The sequence below is a fragment of the Anopheles arabiensis genome, chromosome 2 (genome assembly GCF_016920715.1).
Source record: "Anopheles arabiensis isolate DONGOLA chromosome 2, AaraD3, whole genome shotgun sequence".
Lineage (NCBI taxonomy): Eukaryota > Metazoa > Arthropoda > Insecta > Diptera > Culicidae > Anopheles > Anopheles arabiensis.
Genome location: NC_053517.1, coordinates 70,237,096 through 70,262,229, shown reverse-complemented (window position 1 = coordinate 70,262,229; position 25,134 = coordinate 70,237,096). Strand labels below are relative to the sequence as shown.

The window sequence follows — 25,134 nt, the reverse complement described above, 5'->3', positions numbered from 1 at the left end:
TATCCACAGCCACGGCATTCACTGGTCCTGCGAGGTTGGGTTGGGCGGGCTTCGGGGTTTCTGTGCTCGTTTCGTTTTACAGCTTGACTTTTACCCATTGTGGTCGAACGATCGTAGTGCGGTAGGATTAAGCGGCATCGTGCTGAGATTTCCAATGTACCGTCAGTGACCTTTCACTTCTTAAGAAAGCGACATATTCGTTGGAATTAGTTACAACGGTTCGATGAACGGAAGGGATAGGTGTCCGGTTGAATGCGGGGTGTTTAAATGTCGAGCGTTATCAGTGAGTAGATTGATTTGAAAATCTACCCGAGCAAACCCGTATGTTTGCATACGTTGTGGGTTACCCTCGAGGGGAAAACTTTTGGACTGGAACAATTAAAAGATTTAAAGTCAAAAAGAGACATCCGTATTGCTTTGGCAGCGTTTTGATAGTTAAGATTAGGATTGTGATGAGGATAAGGATTATTGAATGTCACAGCAGGTTGATGTCAGTAGAACATGAAGGATTACTAAAATAAGCAATAGCTTCGATTTCACTGCTGTAAAAACCAAGCAATAGTACGCATTTTATACGTTTGCTTGTGTTCTCGAGATTCTCAAAAATCTATTTGTATTGTAAAAAAATTTCCCTTGACGCGTGTAAAACCTTTGTACAAAAAACTTCGAAAGGTCTTGAAAAGGCTTGATTTCACTTAATTTGGTCAAATGTAGTCACAATTTTCCTGTATAAGCCTCCACATGCTGTTTCATTGCGTCCTCTGACTTCTATCATCATGAGTTGTGTTACGATGTTTCACAGCTGCATAGTGTTTTATGCGGTGTTTGTAGTAAATACAGCTATAGGGTAAATATTTATAATCACTTAATCATCGCAATAACGTACACTGGTCTGGTCAGCGCCAACACTTCACCGTCCATGCTATGGTCTTCTGATGAGTCATCGCCACCAGTGAAGCCATTCCGTTCAAGGCGTCTTCGAAACAAAGGAAGCTCCAGTGCGGCGAACCGAAAGAACTTCAGCATTCGTGGCCGATATCGATGCCGACTAGTTGATAGGAGCTTATCAGCATTGTTGAACGAGCAAAAAAACCAAACAAACAAAAAACTTAATCCTCATCGAACGAGTAAAGACGGTACCACAAATATTGATCGGGACCCTTCGGTAGGGTGGCATAGTAGACCATCAGGTTGAAGCAGCCACTTGTAGTTATGGTGCCTCGACACGCCCAGCTCTGTTGCTGTGGGTGCACTCGAAGCTCGGTCGTGCGATATTAGTTTATCATCAAAAGCAACAAGCAGCACGCGAGTTGGGAAGGGTGATAGAGGCAAAGCCGCGAAGAGGTTTGTTCCGTTTCGTTCCGGGGCACATTGTGAAACCACAACCGTTTGAGAGTGTCTATGCACGATGTGTTTAAGGGAAGCATGAGCACAAATTGATTAAATTGTGTTTGAAGGAAGACCGCCAACAATGTTCAGATTAAGTTTACATTCACAACAGTTCGCCCTACATACTACATATCCTTGTCAAATGAAGACGCGGACGAAGCTCCAGTGTGCATAGAAAGAGGCTTTATTATTCAATATACTAGCGTCACACAGGACAAGATCATTAGTGCACACAGACGGGCACAGACAACGCGCAGTATGTTTAGAGGTTCTTTTTTCTGCTTCTTTTTTTTCACTCGATCTGTTCATTCTATCATCCTGCCGGCACCGAGAGCTAAACATTTTCGTATTCGAAGAACCATGTACCTTTAATAAACATTCGCCGAGCATGTTGTACTGTGAGCGCGCGCCCGCCGGCAATATTGCTACAACCTTTCGCATTCGGCAGCAATCATGGCACCCGATGTAATGCAATATCCTCACTTCGTTCTTCTTGTATTCCGTGATGTTTTTATCCCCTTTCTTCGCTCTCTCGTATTTCGCCACTTTGGGAGGGTTACTGAGGTATCAGGGCGGTCGGAAAATCAGCGAAACATGCGATTCGTGTAGCCGTGCGGTGGCAGCTGAGAGGTTTAACGGGAAGAGAATGAACCAGGTACGGCTCATCGCACGAAATCGCACCTTTGCGTCCGAGTATCAATTTTCCGATCCGCCTATCCTTGACACCGAAAACTACGCCTACGCAATCCATCGATGATTGATTGCGCACGACATGGAAGCCTTGGGTTGTGGGCTGAACAGAGAAAGTATGTGAAGTGATAGAAAACTCAACCAGACCGCATGTTAGTTTTTTTGCCGTATCTGTTCCTTTTTCTCTACTCTGGTAAGAAGCAACAGAAACGTGCCACTGGAAAAAGGAGAAAGTTTGTGCAATTCTTTCCGTCGCCGTGCTATGCCTCTTTAAGTTTTTTTTTGTTTTTCTTTTTCCTCGGCTTCGCCACGGAATACAAACGGGGATCGGAAATAATAACCTACAACGTTCGTCCTCCACCACCAGCGGTGTGTGTGTGTGTACGCGTGTGTCAGTCAAGCCGGCGACGTGGACGTGATTCTGACGAGGAACCGTCGCGTAACCTGAGAATCGGGAGGAAATTGAGTTATATTTTCCATTAAAGCAACTTTAGGGAGCGATCTAAAGGTTGGCCGGATTCCAATCAGCCCCGGCCGTCCAGGATGCCCCCCGGGGAATTGGCGCAACCGAAAACCCCGAACCACCGTCCTGTGCCAAAGTCGCAAAACAAGCATAAATCAATATTTTTGATGAAGAAACTTTTCTTACAGCGCGCACGAAGGACAGGTTGGTGTGTGTTTGTGTGATTGTGTGGTCGGTTCTGTTCCTTCGAACTCCGGAGCTCCAGAGTAGCTGCCCGAGTAGATTGCGAAGGCGAGCTGTCTTAAAGTATCTTTGACGACTTGCCCTCCTTAGAGAGTAGCTTTTGAAGTAACAAAGTCCTGAGGGATATTAGTTCGTCAAACGATTGGTCGCACTGTTAGAATCTAACCTCTCACCACAGAACAATGCATTAGCGTTCATTAGAAGCAACTGTGGGTGGACGGGCGTTGTTGAAAATAGGCATGTAACATCATGTTATGGAGAAATATAACTGTGTCCATCGCATGCCAGATGTATTTAAAAATATAGCTTTAAACTAAAACGTTTTTAAAAGTCTCTTGTTACAAGTTATTTTGTTTTACATACCACCGTTTTAAAACCTATGTTTTTGAAACCAAAATGTTCACTACAAAAAGAAAACAATATTCTGCTATGACTCTCAAATGTTAGGGTTGCAAAAGCTGACACAAATTTCTTTCAAGTCCTTCATCATGTCCTGCAATCATCATCATCATCATCATCATCATTATCCATTCCATCATCATCTCCCCTCGTTTATTTGAGTTTTCTTTCATCGGGTTAGTTAGTGTGTTTAACCTGTCCGTCGATCTTTTATGTCATTTTTCGTCCCAGCGTTTGCAACTGACCGGTTTTCCTATTCACCCATCCATTCCGGTGATCTATTCACCATTAGCACAGCGAGAGAACGCTAGATGGCACCGCGAATGTGGTTCAAAGTCCCAGCCCGTGAACTGCTGCCCGGCCCCAGTGGATGGTCCGAACCGGGCTTTGTTTTCGGTTCGGTCGGGTCGCTTGTTTGCTTTACGCCCGAAAGGGCGCCACCTGCAACCGAACCGAACGGAGCGAGCGTTGTAACTGGTGGTTCGCAACGCGGCGGCCGCGCCTTTTGCTTTAATGATTCAACAAACATAATCTGCATATTTCGTTCCCAGCGCTCTTCATTTGCTTCGCCCACCGGCACCGGATCCATTAGTGGCGTCGAGGCTTCAACCTTCATCGGAACGGACTCGACTGTGGACTGTGGAAAGGCGCGACAGGGAATGTACCGAAGGCAGGGAGCAGGTGGAAAAATTTTACATTTTCTCCACCTCTACCATAGCGTTACAAGCGTCCGGAAAGTGCCAAGCTGGTTGGATGGGAAACATTAACAGTGCCACCTTTTGGTACGTTGCATCTTTGTCCGTGCGCCCGTGTCGGTTCGGCTCGTTCACTTGGCGGTTGATTTGCCCATTGGAGCAAACGTCGCCGAACTCAACCAGCTCTTTCATCGAGTCTCCACCCATTCCCCCCACCCATTAGTTTCCTCTTCAGCGTTCACTCGGTTCGCTTGTTCAGAGTGACCGTTTGTTTGTTTTGGTAAAATTGAATAAATCCTAAAATAATATTAATATTTAAATACCGTTCTCTGAGTCCGAGTCTCGGGCCGACTGTGCTGAATAGGAATGCACCGACAGCAAGGATGATGACCCGGACACTTTTGCAACAGCGAAACCCGATCCGAGCGGACGCTAGCCGGCCCAGAAGGGTGCTTTTTGATAGCATAATCTCCAGCTGCGTCCGTACAGACACGTCCGGTGGATTAGAGGTGCTCGCTAATGTTGCTGGTAGGACGCACTGGAGGAGTAAGGGAGGGGCAAAAGCAGCACAAACAAACAATCGCGTTCGTACACCACTCACCGGAACATAGCCCACCGGGACAATCGAATGAAAGTGGATTGGTCTGGTTGAATCGGGCTCACATTTAGGCACAGGGAGACGAAGGTGTGTCTCGGGAGAGTGGTCTGTAACAGGAATGTTAGCAATCGTGATGTGCGAGTGAAGTATTGGGCATACGCAAAAGGTACTACTGGACCTGACCGTACTTTTGCTTTAGGGGAGGTTTTTTCCGATAAATTCTCATCAACCACCATTTGCAACCAGTTTAGCGATGGATGAGGTGGGCATCGGTAAAAAGGTTAGTCCTATTAACAGATTAAGACGAGAAACACCCAAAGAGAAGGGGATAAACATTATGATCAACAGAAGATGTAAATAATAACACGTACGTTTACTCGCTGTGATAAGCTAGCAGAATATTCTTTTTTGTAACATAAAACCCTTCAATTTAAGCGCAACACACCATACCAAAGGAAATTTAGATTTCTATCACTAACACATAACAAAGAACGGAGAAAAACCTAAAATACTTGCATGTTACAGTGAGGCTCTTATCCGTTTTCTTTTTCCTCTTCACCAAATCATTGTTACGTTACTACATGAGGACGAACTCCTATAGTAGCGATTCTTCGTACCAAAACCAACGAAGAAATAAATAAAGGAAAAACCTTCCGGATATTCACATTTACGGTTCCTTTCATCGAAATTATCACCATTATCATAACGGAGCCATTAACATTTAATTTAATGTTGGTTCCCCAGCACCCGGGCGTTAGCCCCGGTCGCCTGGGGGTGGCCTTTTACAAGCACAATCTCCATATTGTGGTGGTGGCAGCAAAATGGCAATACGAGGCAACGATCGGCGAGATTTTAGTCTCGAAGCCGCCATTTCAAAGCATTACGAGCTTGCATGGGGAATCGAAGAAGGGAAACAAAATTTCACACTCACGCCCGCTCTCACATACCACCGAAATGGGAATGATTGTTCCATGGTCGTAATCGTGTTTCCTCTTCGATTAAAGCTTGCCGAGCGTCATTTTCAAGCCATAAATATTGTGTGTAAGGAGGGACCCTGGGGCGAAAGAATATGCAAGCTTGGTTTATTTTTTTCGTTGTTGAAATTTCCGAAAAGTGTAGAAATGTTGGCCTGCATCAAGAAGGATACGAAAAACACACATTTCCACAAGCCATATGGAACCTTTTGGCGAACCAAACGTTCATCGACGGTGGGGATTACCCTGATAGAACGCCGAATCGGTCGGAAAGCGCTCGAATCGAACCACGCGTACCACGATGAGGTATAAGGAACGAGCTCAAATACTGTAAGGCAAACATTAAATATTGAACTATTAAGGGATCGCCGAATCCCATCCCGGTGGTTTGTGAGCTTGGCGTGGGGAAGGGACATAAATATTTGAGTGAAAGATTCTGTTTTTTTCTGCTTTTTGCTTGCGTGCTGCTTGTGCCAGTGAAAGTCAAACACCGTTGAGAACAATATTTGGTGCCCTAAATGCTGAGCTGCTGATTTCAAACGATGATCGATCTTTCGACGTTCTCTCGGAGTCTTATGAAGGTTTTGGCCATTCTGTGTGGTGAGCGGTTCAAAAACGAATCCACCACTAGAGTTGTTTGTTTTCAATTTCATTCGATTTTACGATTCCATCACTTTCCATCTCCACCAGCACCAGCGCTCGTTGGGCTTGTTTTGATCCAAATAATTCTAGCCAGTTTGTGAAAAGTGCAACGATGATAAATTTTTGGTAGCTGTTTTTTCTTGGGTAAAGGCTAAATTTTACGTGAATGGGCAGCCATCAGTCCCAAAATGTATGAAATCCTAAGCGTACAATATCACAAAACAGTTTCCCCTTGCGATGTGGTTCGTGTCGGCTATAAATTTTATTGATCCATCTAGATGTGGTTGGCGGGAAAGTGCTAGCACACTTTGGCCACAAAAGGCTTTCCCGCCAGGCACTGGGGCACTAAAAGCAGTCCGTTCGATTTTGACAGCTTATCCCACTGCGCAAGGACTTTCGATTGGATCAGAATCTATCGTTTCAAGAGTAAAAGTGGTCCGACGCTTTTCGTCGTTACTGATAACCCGGTCGGCCAGAACACAACGTCCCCACAAAGGGAAGGGTAACACGTAATGGAATTTCCCCGAAAATTGTTGTCAAGCAAAGTAATACTTTCCTGCCCATTTGTGGCAGTGTTCTTTCGCTATTCACAGCCTCCACCTTCTGTACCGGTTGCGCTTGGATGTTGCCCCGAAACGGTTTCGGTCGGATTTCTTGTCAATAAAACCATCAAAAATTATGGCACTGGGAAATATTAATAAAGGAAAAGGCGAGCGTACGATAAAGAGTAAATTGTATCGATGCGTTGTGCAATAAAACATCGGCGCATAAAATGTTGTTGCTTCAAATCAAAACCTGCCCATTGGATGGGGGATGGTTTCAGTGGGATGCTGGCCAAAGCTAGACCGGCTCGCATTTTATGGCAATTTTGCCGACGGTTTTTTTGCCTTCGCATCAGAGATTGGCTGGGATGTGAGTGAGAGTTTTATGTGTGTATTTGTACGGTTCTTACGCGACGAGAAACACTAAAATTGTTGATTGGTTTTTGAATAAGTGCTGCGATGCGATAAAATGAAGAGGAACTAGTTGTTGCGAGTAAATTATGCGTTCGGGGTAGAGGAGATCGATTTCAAAGTAACTCACTAAATGTGGTTATAGGTACGGCAAAAAACAGGTTTCAAATGAAATTTAAACTGTCAAAGTAATGTCATGTAATTATCAGTTAAACATAAGTAACTACATCATTTATGAATGCAATACAAAAAAACATTTTTTTAGTCGGGCATTAAAATAGCTCCTATAGTTTTGTGAATAATCAAATCTCAGAAAGCCTCATAAGAAATTCAGACATATATTTTCTATTAGAACCATTATTGCACTGGTAACGCACGCCTTCCTGGATTTAATTGAAGTTAACACAAATCCACTACCCTTAAGATAGCAAGAGCAGCTGACAATTTGAATATTACAATGTGCAGCTGTTGTCGATTTTCTGGTTTCCAGCCTACCTAGCTTGTCGGTAAGCGTATGATCACCCAGGATGCAGACTAAAAATCTCGTCTCACAATGCAGCAAATCCGACCGAAGTCTACCATTATCTTCGTTCGGGAGGGAATGGGGCCCATAATCCAAACCACCGTGAATGAAAGGCCCAGCAGCATTCAACAACTTTTTCTCTATTCACCATCGGTGCGGAAAGTCGAACCGAATGAAGCCACACCATCATTACCATCATCGGCAGCATTGTCGATGATCGTTTCCTTTCACGTACGAAAAAGCCAACGGGTAGAGGGAAGAGCTTCTTCGAGATTGAACGGGTTTTGTTGTGAGTTTTCCAGCCCACCTTTGGCGTACCGATCAGCCGGATTTGTCTTCATGTTCGAATATGCAATCACTCTTCCTCCCGTTTGATTTTCCGCTTTGCTCGGTCGCTCGGATGTATGGATGGTCCTATTCATAAAATATATAGGCGCATATTAAATAGCAGGTTTAGTAGACGGAACAAGAGAATAAGAGCGCTGGATTGGAAGATGAGTGAGCGGCCCAACAGACGATTGATGCCGTGGAAGATGGTGGTTTCAATAGAAGACCAAGCTGATTTTCGACCACCATCGCAGCCAGCCTGTTGCCTGCTCACGAGCGAGTAAAGGATAATCTTTTACCATCGGTTGGAAAGTGATTGGAAGATCCCCGATGAATGAGACCTTCCCCTATCTTTGGGCAACAGGCGGGAGTGCTAGGAAGTCTACTGTTGAATGGAGAACAAAGAGATTATCTGCCGGCGGCGGAAGGTCGTTTTCGTACCACCTTTTGATTATGGTGTCCAAGTGGTGAATGTAAACGATTTAGCACCCTAAAAAGTCTTGCGAGATTGAAAACTTCAGGCAAAATAGCAGGTACAAGTTTTGGAAAAGAATTTTTTGTTGCATTAAACTTATCCTTAATAGATATCATAACATTCAATAATGTACGTAAACTTTATACATTTTAAAACAAATTAAGCAAACAGAACAAAAATTGAAATTTTCTTTCCAAATTATTTTGTCAATCAATAGTAGCACAAAAGAGCAAACCTTGCTAAACGATTTGCAGGCATGTTTTTGCCCGTAGCAAAAACACCTGTACAAAAGCACCATTCAATTAAAATGTCAACTCGGTGCATGTCTGCAACCCGGAAAGGCCCAAATTGAAGTGCAAAAGGGTTGCACCTGCAGCAGTACGGTAGGTCGCCGACCGGAGCTGACGTTTAATCCTTGCAGTCTAAGCTCCGATCGGACCAGCGACACAAAGCAGCGATTCTCATGTGCCCATGTGGACACATAGGCGGATTTAGCAACTCCCGTTACAGCTACCGGGGCCAACGGAAATGACCGTGCAGTGACTAAATAAATATTGTTCTACCACGCAACCTACTACCACCGATACAACCTCTCTCGCTCGGCGTTTTTCCAATCCAGTTTCGACGGTACCATACGAGCTCCAGCCGGGTGTGAAGCTGTTCGAAAACACCGGTACACAGACACAGGGAATGCGTTTACAAAACACACAACTGGTTGGCATTACGCGAATCGACATGGAGGGGGGGCACACGCAGTCAGACGCACGTTTTGAGCACACAACATTTTACCCAAAATAGTTGACACGCACGTTCTGGCGTGCACTTTCACACTGCTGCTGCCGCGCTGCTGCTGAGTGGCAGAATTCTGTGGAATAGCTGACATTTTCCCCGTCGAAGGTACGGGCATCGGCTATTATTGTAGGTGACAGTGTGTGTGCTTCCCTGTGCGCCACAAATGCACTGCAGCAACGAGCAGGTCCATGGGCTGGACCACGGCACCGGGTGGAAGTGAATGTACAAATGGCAAACAGAACCCGGCCAGGATGTGACACGGAGTGCATGCGTACGCTAAACAATCGCCCGAACTGTTGCGCTCAAATACTTAAAGCGGGATTGTGGGGGGGATGGGCGTTGTGAGCACTGGTCCGTGGGTAGCGGCGAAAATGTGTGGAATTTCAAGTTTCAGCTTGACACCACATTTCACAAACAGGTCGCACATGCTCAGCCCCAGCTGGAGCTGGCGGCGGTTGGTGTGAATTGTACTACCGTCAGAAGAGCACTTAGCCGCCACGGCGACACGAGACAATGCAACACCTTTCGTTCGTAGCATAGCGTGAAAGACTGTGCGTGTTCTCAATGGACTAAGGATGTCTGCAAGCCGTGCTCTATCATCATTAAAGTACGTCTTGTTTCAAGAAACAGCAGATAAACAGCTTTAAGCAGTACCGATAGGCATGCTTGCTTTAAGAATTACCCAAAGCTCGCAAGCTCGCAAGAAACATCGGTAATGGTGCTAATAACAATAAATACATATTTTATTCGCACATCGCCCATTACTCGTCCAGTATTTGCTGGGAGGGCAGCGTAAGGAAAAATAGCCTCTATTATTGCACCGTTAGTTAGTCGGAGCAGTGGCTTTAGTAGAAGCGAACCCTATTTTATTGATTGTTCGTGAGGCGAAAAGGGAGTTTCTTGTGCATTAACCACCAAACATGGCTAGGATGGAATGTGAGACACAAACCAGGCGATGAATGAGTGAAATTGAGCATTCAATAGAAAATATTGTTAGCAAAGCATGCCAAAAAGACGAAAAAAGGGCTCACCTCCGCACGTATGCTGTATTATTGGATTAGCAACTCTTTCAATGGATATAAATTTAAAAAATGGACCAATACATTGTCTGCACGAACAATAGGAAACGGACAAAGAAACAAAAACACACTCACTCTCTTTCTCTTGCAATAGCCAACGGTCCTTTGCACGTTTTTTGCACCTAATTGGTTGTATATGATGGTGCCGAAAACCAATGATGTCAACAACGGTGTCCCAATACGATATTCCCCAGCGGAAATGTGGGCACGAAAAGTGTCCTCCTCTTCCGTTCCACACTCACAGATACCCATGACGAGCCGATGCGCCTTATGCTCGCTGACAAAAGTAGCACCATAAAAATTGCTCTTGGACTGTGCTTTTTTGTTCGGGCCCCGCTGTGCAGTTGGCCCACAAGAAGTAAGAAAAAGCATGATATCCGTATTTTCGGCTCGTAACTAGCACCTTTGCTGTTACCAACTGTGACATACGTGTGTTTGCTGGAACGAATCCAGCTCTTTTTGTATGGATGTGTTAGTGTGAATGTATTTTTTTGTTTTGTTCCAAAACCCCAACGGATGAAGCAGGGACACTCGCTGGGTTTTGGTTGACTCGCTTTTGCGTCCCCAATTGCAATGGATCCAAAGCAACGCCATCGGGTAACGGAGTGGAAAAAAATCCGGAAAAACAATTCCTTTTCCGCCCAGCTTGTCCCGCAGTTCCTCCACTTGCCTGCGGTGACAAGGCATAGAGGAAGCACACCAAACAGTGTGCAAATAAAAACACCGATCCGTACGAAGGGAAATGCCAAACGATGCGTCCCATATGTGTGTAGGTGTGTGTTTGAACCGGTGGGTAGCAGCAGCAGCAGCATCTTTTAGCCGTGTTATTGCAAAAGATGGAAAGAAATCGACCAAAGAAGCGGCGCGTGCATTGAGTGCTGCTGGAATACTCCCGACCGCTGATGGCAGTTGTCGTGGCTGTCTTTTTTTCCTTCTTCGTTTCAGATTCAGGACGGGCAAAAGCACCGTCAGCAGCTCGATAAAAAGGAATCCAATAAAGGAACGAATCTCTCGAAACGAGATGCTCATTGGACGATGGATGAACAATTGCTACGCTGCAGGGAGTATGAGGGGCGCAGATGTGGCAATGCGGGGTGGATGAGTGTGGGTGTGTGAGTGTGTGTGTGTGTAGTGGTGGTAATGGCCAGGATGAAGCGGACCCGAATCTTCAGCGTTCTCGGTTTCCATTTGGCATGTCCCCTTCCTGTTGCCCTCCGCTCTCGCGCGGAATGTTTAGAAGCGGAATCCGTATCGAGGAAATTTTCGGGCGGAATATGGAATAAAATGAATAAAAGCGAATAAACAAAAGAATAATAAAAGTAAATTGAGTGCTACATGTGCATCATGGGTTTTTTTGGGGTCTCTCATACCACTGTATCTCGCTGGCAGTGCTTCCCGAACCGTATGGACGCACCGTCTCAGCGGGAGGTCGTATCCCAGGATAGTGTACGTTGTCCCGGTGCCAGCACCAAGTTGATGCTTTGTTGACTAGCGTTAGCATTCAATCGGGTACGTATAGTGTGGAAGATGGTTAAAAGGAAAGGACGCAGGACGCCGGACAGGAACAGGAGGAAACAATATCCTTGGAACCAGAGTCGGATGATCCTGCAAACGACATCCCGGTACCATCATGTTTGGGGTTTGTTCACCAGGACAATAAAACAGCACGCGAGCTCTCCCGGCCGTATGGTGGCAGCAGCTCGAAGACGAAACGCAAATAAAAGGAACTACTTCTCCACCGCTTTTCGGTTTTGTCGGGGTGGAAGGTAGAAAAAAAGGACAGTGCCAGAGAATCGCACCTAATGTCCTTACTTGCCCGAGGATGAACTGAGCGTGGCTAAAATGGCGTGGTGGGCGATGATGATGCAACCCGAGCGGACGCCGGTGGAACGAGCGAGAAATGAAACAATCCTTCGGGCACAGAACAAAAAATCGCTCCGATTATTGAGACAACCATCAGGCACACCTGGTGCTTTTTGTTGGTAGCATATAACCGAACTTGCTTGGGTGTGGGTTGAGTAGGGACGTTCTTATTTTCCTTTCTCTCTCTCTTTCGTTCCCTTGCAAATTTGGTTTGTCTATTTGCTTTGGTTTTGTCACCTGACACTAGAGTGGACCAAAATTAAACAAACACGTCTTTGTACATATATTTGAGCGCCACAGGACAAACATTTGCTTTGGCAAACTGCATTAGTTTGATTACGTTCCATGCGGTGGTGCTGGTTTGCCATCTTTATCTGAAAGGTAATGTAAAACCATTGTTTAACCAGCACGCAAAACATTTTTTTTCGTATGGTTTATTCTTCTCGTAAATTAAAATATCGTTATTCATTCAGTATCGCAAAAGGTTGGTTCATAATAACCGTTAGTTTTAAACTAAATTGAAAGACATCATGGTTAAATAAACATTCCTTTTTGAAAGCTTTCTGGCAACAGTGAAGGTACGAATAATAAATGAGTAGCATACCACTACCATCATTGATAATGGACCCCCAAACCATACCGTACCAAGTTGTCAGCGGCCCTCAACCATGTCCTTGTCGCGCGACAAGTAACAAATTAACAACAATGTTTGACATTTTCATAAACTTCACGCACCACCGGGAAAGGAGTTAATTTCGTTTAATTATTCATGAAAATAGAGCGGTACCGCTAGCCAGTGTTTCGGCACTGGCATGGCGGAACGAAAACATCACGACGAACCCTTCCAAATGCCACAGGCACTTTCGGTTGATACGCTCCCTAGTTTCGTTAGGAGGAGGGCAGGATATTGAGTAAAAATTCATGTTGCATCAATATAAAACAAACACACGCGAACAAAGAGGGGAAAAAAGGTGTACGATAAATCTTTCCATGTTTATAGTTTGTCGCTTTTCCGCGACATCGAACCGAACACACCGAATCTGATGGGACGAGGGTGGGCCCTTTGGCAAATTAAATTAAGTGACACGCAATCACTTTCCCCGCGTGGTGGTCGCGGCACCAGCAGGCCGTGCCTCCATCCCCGAACGGTCGAGTGTTGGAGGTGGACGAGGTATACGATTTTTGTTTAGCTTCGGCTCGATGATGTTTAGCCCGCTAGCGAGATGTACCACAAACAAAGAGCGAGAGAGGGAGAGATGAGAGAGACAATGGGACATAACGAGTGAGCCTGGAACGGGTTTAAAGTGGCTTCTCGTAGTTTGTGATAAGTAGAAAATAAGTTATTGAAGGGTGTACTTACCGGCATAGTTTGACTACCGTGAAGTGATGTTATAGCAGCTTGAGCTTCTTGATGCGAGGTAAATTTAACAAAGGCGCAACCTGTAAGGAACCAAGAAAGGAATAAAATTAGTAAAACATTAAGCAAACAAAGAATTACTATACATAATTTTGGACGACATGTGACTGTTCCGATACGGTTTATCGTTCCTGACCATACAACAAGGCACAACCCATGCAGGACATAAAATAACGAACTTCTGTATTGAGTGTGATAAACGTTGTGCCGCGTACGGAGGTCATGCTATCGCGAAAAAAACATGCGCCAACCAACCGACACCATTCGAATGAAGCGTCACCTAGAACGCTCCCCAGGATTGAGCATCGGTCAAGGATAATCCACAACAGTGGGGGTGACATGGCTGTCTATGTGTGTTGTAGCGTGATGCGCATCAGAAATCGATAAACAATTATATCAAATGGGCAACGACAATCCGGGGAGCACGAGCCCGACAGGGTGTCGTTTCCGTCGATTCATTTCAGTCGGGAGAGTTTCATGGCGCACTTGCTGTCCTGTATATCTTTCCGTCCAAATTATCACCAACGCTGACCGGTGCCGAAACGATCTTTACGCTGGACGATATTTATTGCGGGAAATAAAACTCACGAGCCTTTGCTGATGCTGATCGATGATGTGTGCCCCCTAGCTAGGGCACATTGACAGCCATTCTGGTACGAAGGAAATCCGTATAAAGTAACACCGCCAGACATGTGTGCGTGTGTTTTTTTTTCGTTTGTTTATGCGACTTTGGTGCGTCCCTTTTGGTGCACAGTGAATAAAAGGATATCTCGTTCGCCAACAGATGGCAGTCTTTGCTGTCCTGCACTGGGCTAGGAAAGGGTAAATAAATTGTGTAGAAAAAATAAACAGACGCCAAAAAACAAAAAAAGCACGAAACAATAACAATCACCAGACACGGTAGTACCACGTGCTGAGCTTCAAGAGTCAACTGCCGAGGACAAACAACAAAGAACTATATCGATGAGTTTTGGCCCTAAGGCCGAACTTTGACGATCGAAACGGTGACGGTCAGGCTGTGACAGAGATAGGACGCCACATCAGCCGAGTGTAGTGTACAAACGGTTGACCTTTCCGAAGCATTGCAATGGAACCGTTGGCCACCATAGCGATAGATTGGGCCATAAAAGTATTTTTTATTGAAAAACTTCACAATCGTTCTGGTTCACGCGTGCGTGCGTAGACGAATAAAAAACGCGAATTGGTAGCTTTGTTGCAAAATACATATTGCTTTCGACACTTGGATATGTTTCCCAACAGGGACAGAGGGGTTTGTAAAAACATATCCGTCAGTGCATATGTTCCAATGTAGCAACAACTATTAAGAACAAAGACTCACACTTGTATCACAAACAGTATTTTGGTACAACTGTTTTAAATATTTTCTGCTTATATGAAATATTCTATGTAATACAGGCTTTTTAAACTCGAAATGCGGCAAATATTGGTTGTAGTCAACTTACACTAATTCTTAAACTCCTTCAGTAAAAATGTTTTAAACACCTGTAAACAGCAACATGTGCCTGTGCACTTACCGTGTTACGTAGTGAGCGGAAACAGGATGTATACATCCATTGGTTGTTGGTCAAAGAGAATATAAAAGCTTTTACCCATCCCATTCCGTAGGCTGGTCGATTCAATGCTCATGTTTGGCAAAAGCCGCCCATTTTCGTGGATTGCAAACGTGTGGCGAAAGTAGGACAGAGGTAAGTCATACCTTCCATAACCGAACGGGAGGCATACACACTAGGCATACCACTGAACGGTGCCAGCAGGTAGGATGGACGGATTTTGCGCACGGCCATTTCACATTTTCCGTCGTTCGGTCGTTGCCAATCAAAACGGTGACGTATAGCCTGTACCTTTTTCAACCGAGGAGTGATTTGAGCGAAAGTTTAGGCACGGGACTTGAAATTAGCTTTCGCACGGTGCTTTGGGAACGGGGACAGGGGACTGTCTCGAACAAGTCGCAAGTTAGATGTGTTTTTTGATGTTTGACGAAGGATGCAAAGTCCAATCAATGTTGGTTCGCTTATATATATGAATTTGGCCCTCCCACCGGTAAGTGATGGTAGTATACAGATTTATACTTATATTTTTGAGATGTTCTACATTGCCAACAAAATTGTGCTCCATATACGGCGCCAGGTAAGATCTAGTGGGAAAAAAGGTGTGAGGAAAAGCTCAAATTTCGGCGTAAATCACTCTCATGGCAGCTTCGTTTCGAACCCTCTTCACGATAATTTTTTGCTTGTAGCGTAGGCTGGATGGCTGGTAAAAATACGTAAAAGTGGCTGCAGAAACACTCAAACACGTCAACGATGGGGCAGTGGAAATGGAATCGTTGTAGCTTAGAAGGGAAAAAAGTAGCTACATCTCTGTCAGTCCCTTGTCACCGCGTAACGAAACGCAATTGAACAGATGACAACTGGTTGATTCATTAGTAAACCCATCCCTATGGCGACGGCTCTCACCGAGACCCTACATTTCAATCACCTTTTTCACCGCTGACTGACAGCGCACTGCTCCGGTTACTAGTTGCGTCATTTTCTGTAACATGCCGTAACACGTAGCGCAGGCAGCTCGAGGAGGTCTTGTCTTAGCGTACGGATGCGCAACCATACCAATCCATAATGGATACGAATGGAAAGAAAAGGATTGTGAATATCTCCTGAATAATTCGTTCGTTTCACTTCCTTTACGGTTGATTGACAGTAAATTGGTTTCTCTGTTTCACGCGGACTCGCCCCTATCGCTCCACAAATTGGACGGTGATGGACGTGGCAAAGGATGTGATCACATTTCTGGCACTAACGTCACACACCAATCGATCGACAAAGTGTTGGAGCAAATTGAAGTAATGACCGAGATGTACAGGAGGGACGTTGGCAGTGCAAATTTTGTTACCATCTGCTCAACTACAGCAAAGCATTGGTCTGGGGGAAACTGGAAAGTGGTTATAATGAACATTCATTCTAGGGCTTTTCCCGGTCGCGTTCATAGGACTGCTTCACTTCCGTCGCTCTGTAGTTGTATTCAAGACACGGAACATTATTCGCTTTAGTAGGTTTTATCAGCAGACGTTTGTGTAGGAATTTCCTTCGGCAGAGAGTTGCCATCGCGATGCTCGTGCCAAGGAGCTGCTTGAGGCACGTAGCGAGAATGAATAAAATTAATTATCTTATTTATCATGAAGCTAAATTTGAATTCACTGTCCGACACTGGTTGACTGCTTTGGTTGCGGCAAGGCACGAACTAGCGCCGGGAGGACAATCTCCGGACAAGGATGCTCTGGAATGTTCGTGTTGCTTGAAGTAGTTGTGGCTTTTTACGTTCCCTACCATTTGCCTTGTCTTGTTTGTGTAGGTTAATGATGTTGAAAAAAAAAGGATTTATCATGTCTATCAACATTCACTGTGTTTTAGTGGAATCGGTAGTAACAAAATTTATAAAAAAGATTAGACAGTGTCGATGAAATATTTTTAAATTATTTTTCTAGTACAAAGAGCAGGCTTGCCAAACGGGAAGAGGCGAATGTGCTTGTTCTCAAAGTCTCCAAAAAGATAAGCAATCATCTTTTTGCCAAAAGAGAATGAAATTTCTCCCTTTTGCTTGCCATAATTTCATTATTTTATTCAAACTATTTTCGTTTGAAATCAATTGTTTCTATGTAAAATAAAACAACACATCGATAGCATCATTATTCCTTAAGAATGTGAAAGCCACTTATCCTTTGAATATGTATTTAAAAAATAATCTAAAATACTACCCAACAATCCATTAGTTTTTCTTTTCAACCATGACTGTTGATTGATATCTGCAATTCAGCTTGCTTCGTTCGCCGCATTTAATCTCCAAACAATAAAACACTTATCTTTAATCACTCTTCCCAGGCTATATCCACTGCTTTAAGAGCACTTTATCGAACATAGCTAATACTCTCGGCCCTAATCGTTCAACGTCATTAAAACATTAGTTTCCGATCGTACGATGCAATGCAAAATCGATTCCAATCAAATAATATCCCCCGTTTTCGTTTGCTGTCTGCCGTCTGTCTGCTCTTTGCCATTTTCATTCCAAACCTTACCGAAACCTTATTCATCGATTTGTTTGGAATAGAATACAAGCGTGTTTTTTTTTTCGCTCCATACGCCCTCTGCTTTTTTCCACCACTATTCATTCCGATTGCTTGCCCAAATTCGATCGCACTTCGTTTGTTAGATTAAAATTCAATTGAATGCTGTTGAATCCTGGGCCTGTGGCGAGGAGCCTCCCAGCTATTGGGTTGCTGTTGAATCTTTCCAATCAATTCGATTCCATCGCGCCCACACAAAACTGACGCGATGAAACCAAAGAATCATGGCCGGCATAGACATGGCCAGGGTACGATAGTTTTCCTTTCGTACGGCAGCCCCGTTCGGAATGGAATAGAGAGTGGATTTGAAAATGTTTTTCAACCAGCAGAGTAGTGCAAAATATCCAGCTATTCCCCTTCTCCTCAGATGCGCTACCGAAAGAGCATATAAACAAAAAAACACAAACTAAGTGAGGAAATCTTATCATCCGCAAAACAAATTTCAGACTCTTTCGGCGCAGCGCCATCCACATTCACAGCTCATCGCGTTTCACAAATTGCTTGTTTCCGTTCAATAACTGCGGCAATATTTGTTGGCATGTCCTACCGATTTCCCCCATGCGATTCCGTCAGCACTGCTCCCACTTTCCCTCGACGCTCGAGCTTCCGTTTCAGTGCGGGTGCGATGTTTGCCACACTTCCCAGCGATATATATTTTTCGCTCTGTCGAATCGAAAGTGGATGGTAGGAAGCGCGCAACGCACTGCTTGGCGTGTGAGAATGTGAATTTTGTCATTTCATATCCACTTGCGAGGGTCTGGAGTGAAAACTCATCTCAACGTCCTAACGACTTTCCTGGACGCAAGCAAGCCGAATCACATGGAGTGGGTGTGGGAAGCCACGGATGCTTGCACTGCAAACGTGTACCGTACTGCTGCTCGAAAACAGCCAAGATCATCACTTAGTGGGTTTATTTCGATACCGATGGCAACACTCTCGTTACGGGTGCTGAGTTCCAAACACACACATACACACGCACACATGTATATGTACACATACATAGCACCAGTCATCCTTTCATCTGCCCGGAGGTGAAAAGTTCGTCAATATTGCAACATTCTACTCTTTTCCGGTAAGAGCCGTAGCAAAACGAGCTTTAGAGCCGGGGAAGCACCAATGGAGGAAGCGTGCGACGAAACGTACATGGCAAAGAAAAATGCACAAACATTATTTCAGGCTAAAGAAGATATGACTCGTACGGTTCGGTGTACGCTACGAGTTGATGTGCAAGAAGCGACAGCGAGCTTCGCACGGAAAAGCAGTCACCACCATCGCGATCATAACGATGTCGTCGACGAACGGTTGCCACTCCACTCGATGGCAGTGAAGCAGCCGAATTTTCCCAAGCAAAGCACCTCCCCACCATTAGTGCTGCAGGGCGAGGACCTGTCGCTTTCGCGTTCTCATTTCAGGTCGTCGAATGCTGCTTAAAGCGCAGAGAAATGGGGAGCCACGGAAGCGGACGGGATCGAAATAGGAAACGGAAAAATTGGAAATAACAAATCTGTCAACTGTGATTGCCAGCTTCGCACGGACGGAATGCTATTTCCAGCGTCGATGGCACTGATATTATAGGTTGCTGTAAAAATTGCATCCATACATGTTTGTGTCGATTCACCTAGCCCTCCTTGTCCTGGTGCGATATGATGCATCGTCGCTGCAAATCGAATGCATGATGCAGCCACCGTTCGCGTTTTCTTTCCAAGCACGGATTCGAATGTTTGTCATCCGGACTTGGGACCGAAAAGCTTGTCTAGCCGTAGGGCAATGTTTTGTTTTTGGGGTCGGTAGCTGTGATTTTATGTTTTACGTTTACTTGTGTGTTTTTGTGTGTATGCGATTTGGTTTATTTCGTTAGCTTCAAGCTGATTTGGAAACGGGTCTGTCGTTGGTTCCGCCACTGAAACGAACGAACATCGTACATCGTGCTGTCATAGTCGAAGGTGACGAAGTGCATCTGTACCGTCAAACAGATACAATCAATTATAATTTCGAAGTGGAAATGCAAAAACAGAGCACTGCAATCAGTTTAGGGGTTCCAATTAAAAGTATCCAGTGGTATGAAGTAAGTGCTCGTTTGGCTGAACTTTTTTTTATCATTTTCAAATATGTATAAGCTGTGAAGAATTGATTTGATAAATGTTTATTATTTAAAAGTATTGACCATGTGTTGAATAAATATTTTTAACGTTATGCAAACGTTATGCAAATAATAAAATCAATTTTTTTTTGCTATCGTGTCGCACAACAAAGAGATTAATACTCAAATTGATTGCAACGTGTGGCGACTTCATAGTAGATATTTTGTACAAAATTGACACATAGTTCGAAATATATTTAATAGGTATTAATTTTTGTACGTTATCAATTTTTTTGAACCATAAATCCCTTTAAGCAACGATACCGTGAACACTTATTTTTTATGAAAGAACTGTTTTTATGCTCTTAAAGAACACGTGTAGTACTCAATCATACAAACAACATAATGGTACAACAGAGTGAAACCCGGGAGAAGAGGACGAATTCTCTACGGGAAAACGTTTGTCCCCAGTGTAATTACACGTTCCGGGCACGCTATTAACCATCATCACTGTCTCCCAATCTCGAATTTCATCGTACAAACCCATCGTCCGGCGTTCCACCAACACCGTGTGTGATACAACATGAATTGCAGCAAAAAGAAAAACGGTAAAATATTGCAAAACCCATTCGTCAAGAACCGAAAGGAAAGCGACGAGGGGCTGGGCAAAATGAAAAATGAACGGCATCAATGCAGAACCCACCACTACCACCACCAAAACCCGTAAACGCGGTGAGCACTTTCAAAAACCATAGCGCACATTAAAAAATGGGTCCTTTAATTTGCCGAAGCAGAGCCTAGGCACAGTGACGGGCGCCAAACTCGTCCCGTTTCACGCCACGCTCTTCGCCCAGCTGCATAAAGCTGTTTTACCAGTGCGAGATTGAAAAGGTAAAGCGAAAATGGTTTACCAGCGTAAAAACTAGATGGGAGGAAAGGGAGAACAGCATTTTGCACAGGATCTACCCCATCCTTAGTTTCTCCCCGGAACGATGCATACCGAAATTATTCGCCCATCGTCGTCCTGCTGACCAATAATTTGTCCGCGAGGACCCTTTTGGTTCGGCGTTTTTTTTAAATGTTTGGACGCGGGATGGGTAAGCGTGGAGTGAAGTGAAGGATCGGCACCCGGTGACTAAAACCCACTCAACAAAGGCGAACCGATAGGAGAGTGTTTTAAAATCCAATTATGAACCCAACCGAAGCAGAACAGAAAATCGAACGAGAAATATGTATGAGTTCGTAAAACCGCTCGCTCGACGAAGCGCTTGGTTTGGTGGGTTTGGTTTATAGTCTTTGTATGTGTGTGTATGTGCGCGCGTGTCCAGGCCTCTGCGTATGGTAAAGGGCGCTGTACGAATGATGATGGCGATGAAGGTTGAATGCGTCCCACTGGGGCCGGGCTCGTTCGGAATCGGTCTCTTCGATGAGCGTCCGCTTGGAGAAAAGCATGTTCACAGAGCAATTATGAATGTTGGTTTCGCATCGGGAGATTACGTGACAGGTGGTGTGGAGGATAGGCTGGCGTTTTGGGGCGGAATAGCGCATGGTTACCTACCACACCTGCATTGCCACACAACCCGGTTTACGGTCCACGGAAAGCGGTCAACCGTTGCCGGGGTGATTCTATCGGCTGTGGTTAAGAGCCGAGAGTGGGAGATTATTTTCATTCTTGCCAGAATTGGCTAGTGTGGGGCTTGTTTTAGTATGGAACCGCTCTCAGCAGGAGCAAGATCGACAGACAAAAAACAAAACCATTGAGATATGAATAGAGTGGCTACAGGAAGGCAGGGACGAGGATGCTTTGGTCCAGTATTTTCCGGTACGCTGGAAACAAACATGGACCCACCATAGTAAAGTGTAACCCCACCAATCAGTGGCAAAGGTGAATCGTGAGACACAAATCCGCAGACAGGTGAACGTGAAGTTGTGGCACCAAATTACTATTTTCATTGCTGCAAAGCTGCCCAAAATTTATGGACTAATAATTGCAAACGCAATAATATCAGCAGCATCAGCCACCAGCCGCTTACAACGTTGCAGCAGGTCTTGCCGGGTGTGAGAACATTTCGGTACGTGCCCACTTTCAAGCAGGTTCAGGTAAGCTACCAGGTCCGTGTTGGTTTAGCACAGGTGGGGAAAAACAAAGAAAACCAAAAAAAGCATATAAAGCGCCCGGGGAAATGAGTCACTTTCCATTAGGATGCGTGCACTCAGATCCGCGGATGCGTACCGGAATGGCACGTAGCTCGTAAACAATGCAGCAACACTTATAAAATCGTACACGCACCAACCATTTGGCTCGAACGTTGGTCACAGTGCACGGACGTGTGCGTGCCGGGAGAATAAGGATGGGATTTGGGCCGAAGCGTACGATTGGATGCGAATTGCAAAACGTCCCCCCAAAACCAGAAACGACCACTGCGCGCTCGGGAACGATGTAAGCCGCTTAATTTCGAAACGGAAATCGTGCCACCATTATTGGGACGAATTGTTTGCATTTTTCAAGCGGAATTTCGTTTATGATCACTAGTTACCATCCAGCGGGCACGTGAGTGTGGGTGTGTGTGTGTGTGTGAAAGTTTGGTGACGGTGGTCAGTCTCGGTGACCACGGAATGCATTCCACACCGGTTGCTCTATGCACGCGGCGGAGGAAGCCGTAATGTGGAGCATGTGGCGATTTGAAGCATTCCAACTGAGAAGGGAAGGTTATTTCCTGTGTTTGGTTTCCTGTTCGTGCCTTCGTGCCGGAAAACAGCTTATTGTACCGGAGTTTGGTAGAAGTACTTTGGTAGAATTAGTTTTCATTCGAGCAAATCTATTCCAGCGTTAGCGTTATTGCAAAATGAACTGTTTTTTTTTGTTCACCAACCAATGTGGCTTATACTTTGAATCAATAATAAATGGTCTTCTGAATATTTCATTACAAATAGTTTAGAAGTGATAATAGTGATATAAGTCTTGTTTGCATTGTCTTAAGGATGTTATGAAATAGCATTGTGTAAGAGTTTATCTTCACCTTAAGGCATCGAAAATGCTAAAAGGAAAAACATTAATAATCCTGAAAACTGCAGTTTTGAACCTACATTTCGTTGCCAAAACACAATTTCAACTCACTTCCTTAACTACTAACCCCATAATTGATGCCCATCAAGATGGCTATCTCAAGCCATCAATGCTTAAACCTGCAAAAAGAAACCGGCTTCGGTTCAATCTTATCAGCAGCTTTGATTTAGCTCTTACTTTTTCCTTCCTTGTTTGTCCAGTTTTTTTTTCCTCCGTCAAACTTTCTCCTGTTTACTTGTTTGTTTGTTAGCTGTTTCCTCCTGCAGCTGCCATCAACTGCCTCACTCGTCGGTTCGTTATAACGCCGCTGAATCCGGTTAGCTAAATTACATTAGAGACCTTAACTGGTAATGGTGTGCAATCGAATGGAAACAGAAAGCGGCTGGTGGATTGGGCGCGATAAGCCTGGGTGCGTGAGGCCATCTCTGCACGGGATTTGTGAATACCTCCATCTGCTTTTCCCGATGGCACGAAGGCATGGCAAGGCGGTGGCGTTTTGCACGGTTGCCGGGGTACTGGGGAACGATACCGGATAACAAAAATCCTTTCAATCGCCCAAGGCGTACAGCATGGCAGAAAGGATATTGTGCCCGTCTTCCATCCTCCATCCTGGAAGCGGCATGGAAAAGGGGTACATACAACAGCACGACCCGGTGGGGTGCCCTTTTTCTTGCTCCAAAATGCCTCCTTTTTTGTGTTTGTGCTTCGTTTGCGTTGCCACCTAGAGGCACTTCGAGCGCTCTCCCTCGAAGGTTACTTATGGGCTCGACAGATAAGGAGGCGCCCAGAAACAAACGAACGCGGACGGCCGGGCTCCTCGATGGGCGGACGATTCGGCCGCGCAGCCGAAGAGCGATATGAAAGCGTTCCACTCACAAAAGGGACCACCATCTAAAAAAAAAGGGCTTCGGGCGTGGTAGAGCACGCGTTTGATTCGTGAGCATCCACCCGGCTGTCATTCCTTTCATTTCGGTGCAAATAAAATCTCTTTTTAGCAGCAGGCAGGCAACATCCAGCAGATGCGCCCGCCAAACACTCAAGGGAATTCGATGGTTTCTGGCTGTAAGCAGACACTGATAAGGATTGTCGGTGTCGGCGGGTCCAATCGCTCGCTGTAAGGGTTTTTTTTGTTTTCGTTTTCGTATTTCTTCACTGTTACTGTTTTCGCCTTTGTAGCAACCGCATCTCAACGTAAAGAAAGGAAAATAACATGATCAATTCATCAATGAATGCTTCCGGTGGGAATTGAGGGTTGAAAAGCTGTTTGGAATAATGCGGCTAGAATTAAAACAGGGACTGCCTTCAGATTCGCCTATGTCTCTGTGTATGTGTGTGCAATGAGAGAGTTGGAAATGTGAAAGATCCCTTAAGCCTTGCCCGTCCGTGCGGAGAATTATAAATGAGTTCTGCTGGAGCCGAATCGTCAAAGTGTTTTGGTTTTGATCCCATTACATACATTTCGCCTTTAGATAATTTAAATTATTATTTCTGCTCGACTCGTTACAGAAATACCGTTTTCGTGCGCTTGTTTGGCCCTCTTCAAATGTATCAACAGCAAAATGTCGAGCGGCTTGCACACGCCAGTAATAGCCAATGGGAGCAGCTCGGCCCAAGACAATTTTCCACTCACCCCATCGGCACAAAGCCACGGTTGACGTGGATCTCAATCCGTGCTGATAGATGTGACAGCTACGCATTATGGACATGTATACCTGAGCATGATAAATTTCCGTCACACATCAAAACGCTTAGTGTCATGGGTTCGTTAGCGGAACGGCCGGAATCCGGTGAAGGAGACACAGAGCAACGTGAAAAATCCTCCTGGCAACCCCTTTTTTTCGTTTACCATTAGGACAGCGAAACGAGCAGGTTCCCAGTGGTCTCGTGTATGGTAATCACGGTACGGCCTGCAATGCAATTGGAAGGATTTCCGGCCGGCACGGACGACTAAGTTGGAGGGGTGTAGAAAATATAAAAAAGAGAGAAGACAAGAGAAAACCAGATTTCCCTCAGCTCATCAAAATGTCGAGATTCTAAATGCGGCACGTAGCCACGGTGAATGGTTTATAGCGCTATAACTCGATTACCTAAATCGAGGGTTCACCCTTTTTTCGGCCATCATTTTCCCCCCAAACCTAACCTAACCTGTCCACCTCCTCCGCCAGACAAACAACGGGAACGCAGCGGGTCCTGTGGGCTCCACAAGGACGACGGTCCCGACCACGGAAGGCAATCATTCCTGCCGGCAGGCGTTGAAAATTGCCTCGAATCCATGTGAATCCAGCTCGGGCAGCCAGTGTGGTCGGTTGCTGTCCGTACCTGCGCTGCGT

The 25,134-nt window shown here is 45.1% G+C and overlaps 1 protein-coding gene across 24 annotated transcripts in view; it reads right to left on the bottom strand.

The window, feature by feature from the left end:
• LOC120897318 (CUGBP Elav-like family member 4) overlaps positions 1 to 25,134 on the bottom strand; it is a 324,692-nt gene that overhangs the window by 34,330 nt on the left and 265,228 nt on the right. For all 24 annotated transcript variants that reach the window (XM_040302102.1, XM_040302094.1, XM_040302095.1 and 21 more), the window contains one exon: positions 13,466 to 13,545. In XM_040302102.1, the coding sequence (XP_040158036.1) occupies positions 13,466 to 13,545 (80 nt within the window). The remainder of the gene's footprint in view (positions 1 to 13,465; positions 13,546 to 25,134) is intronic.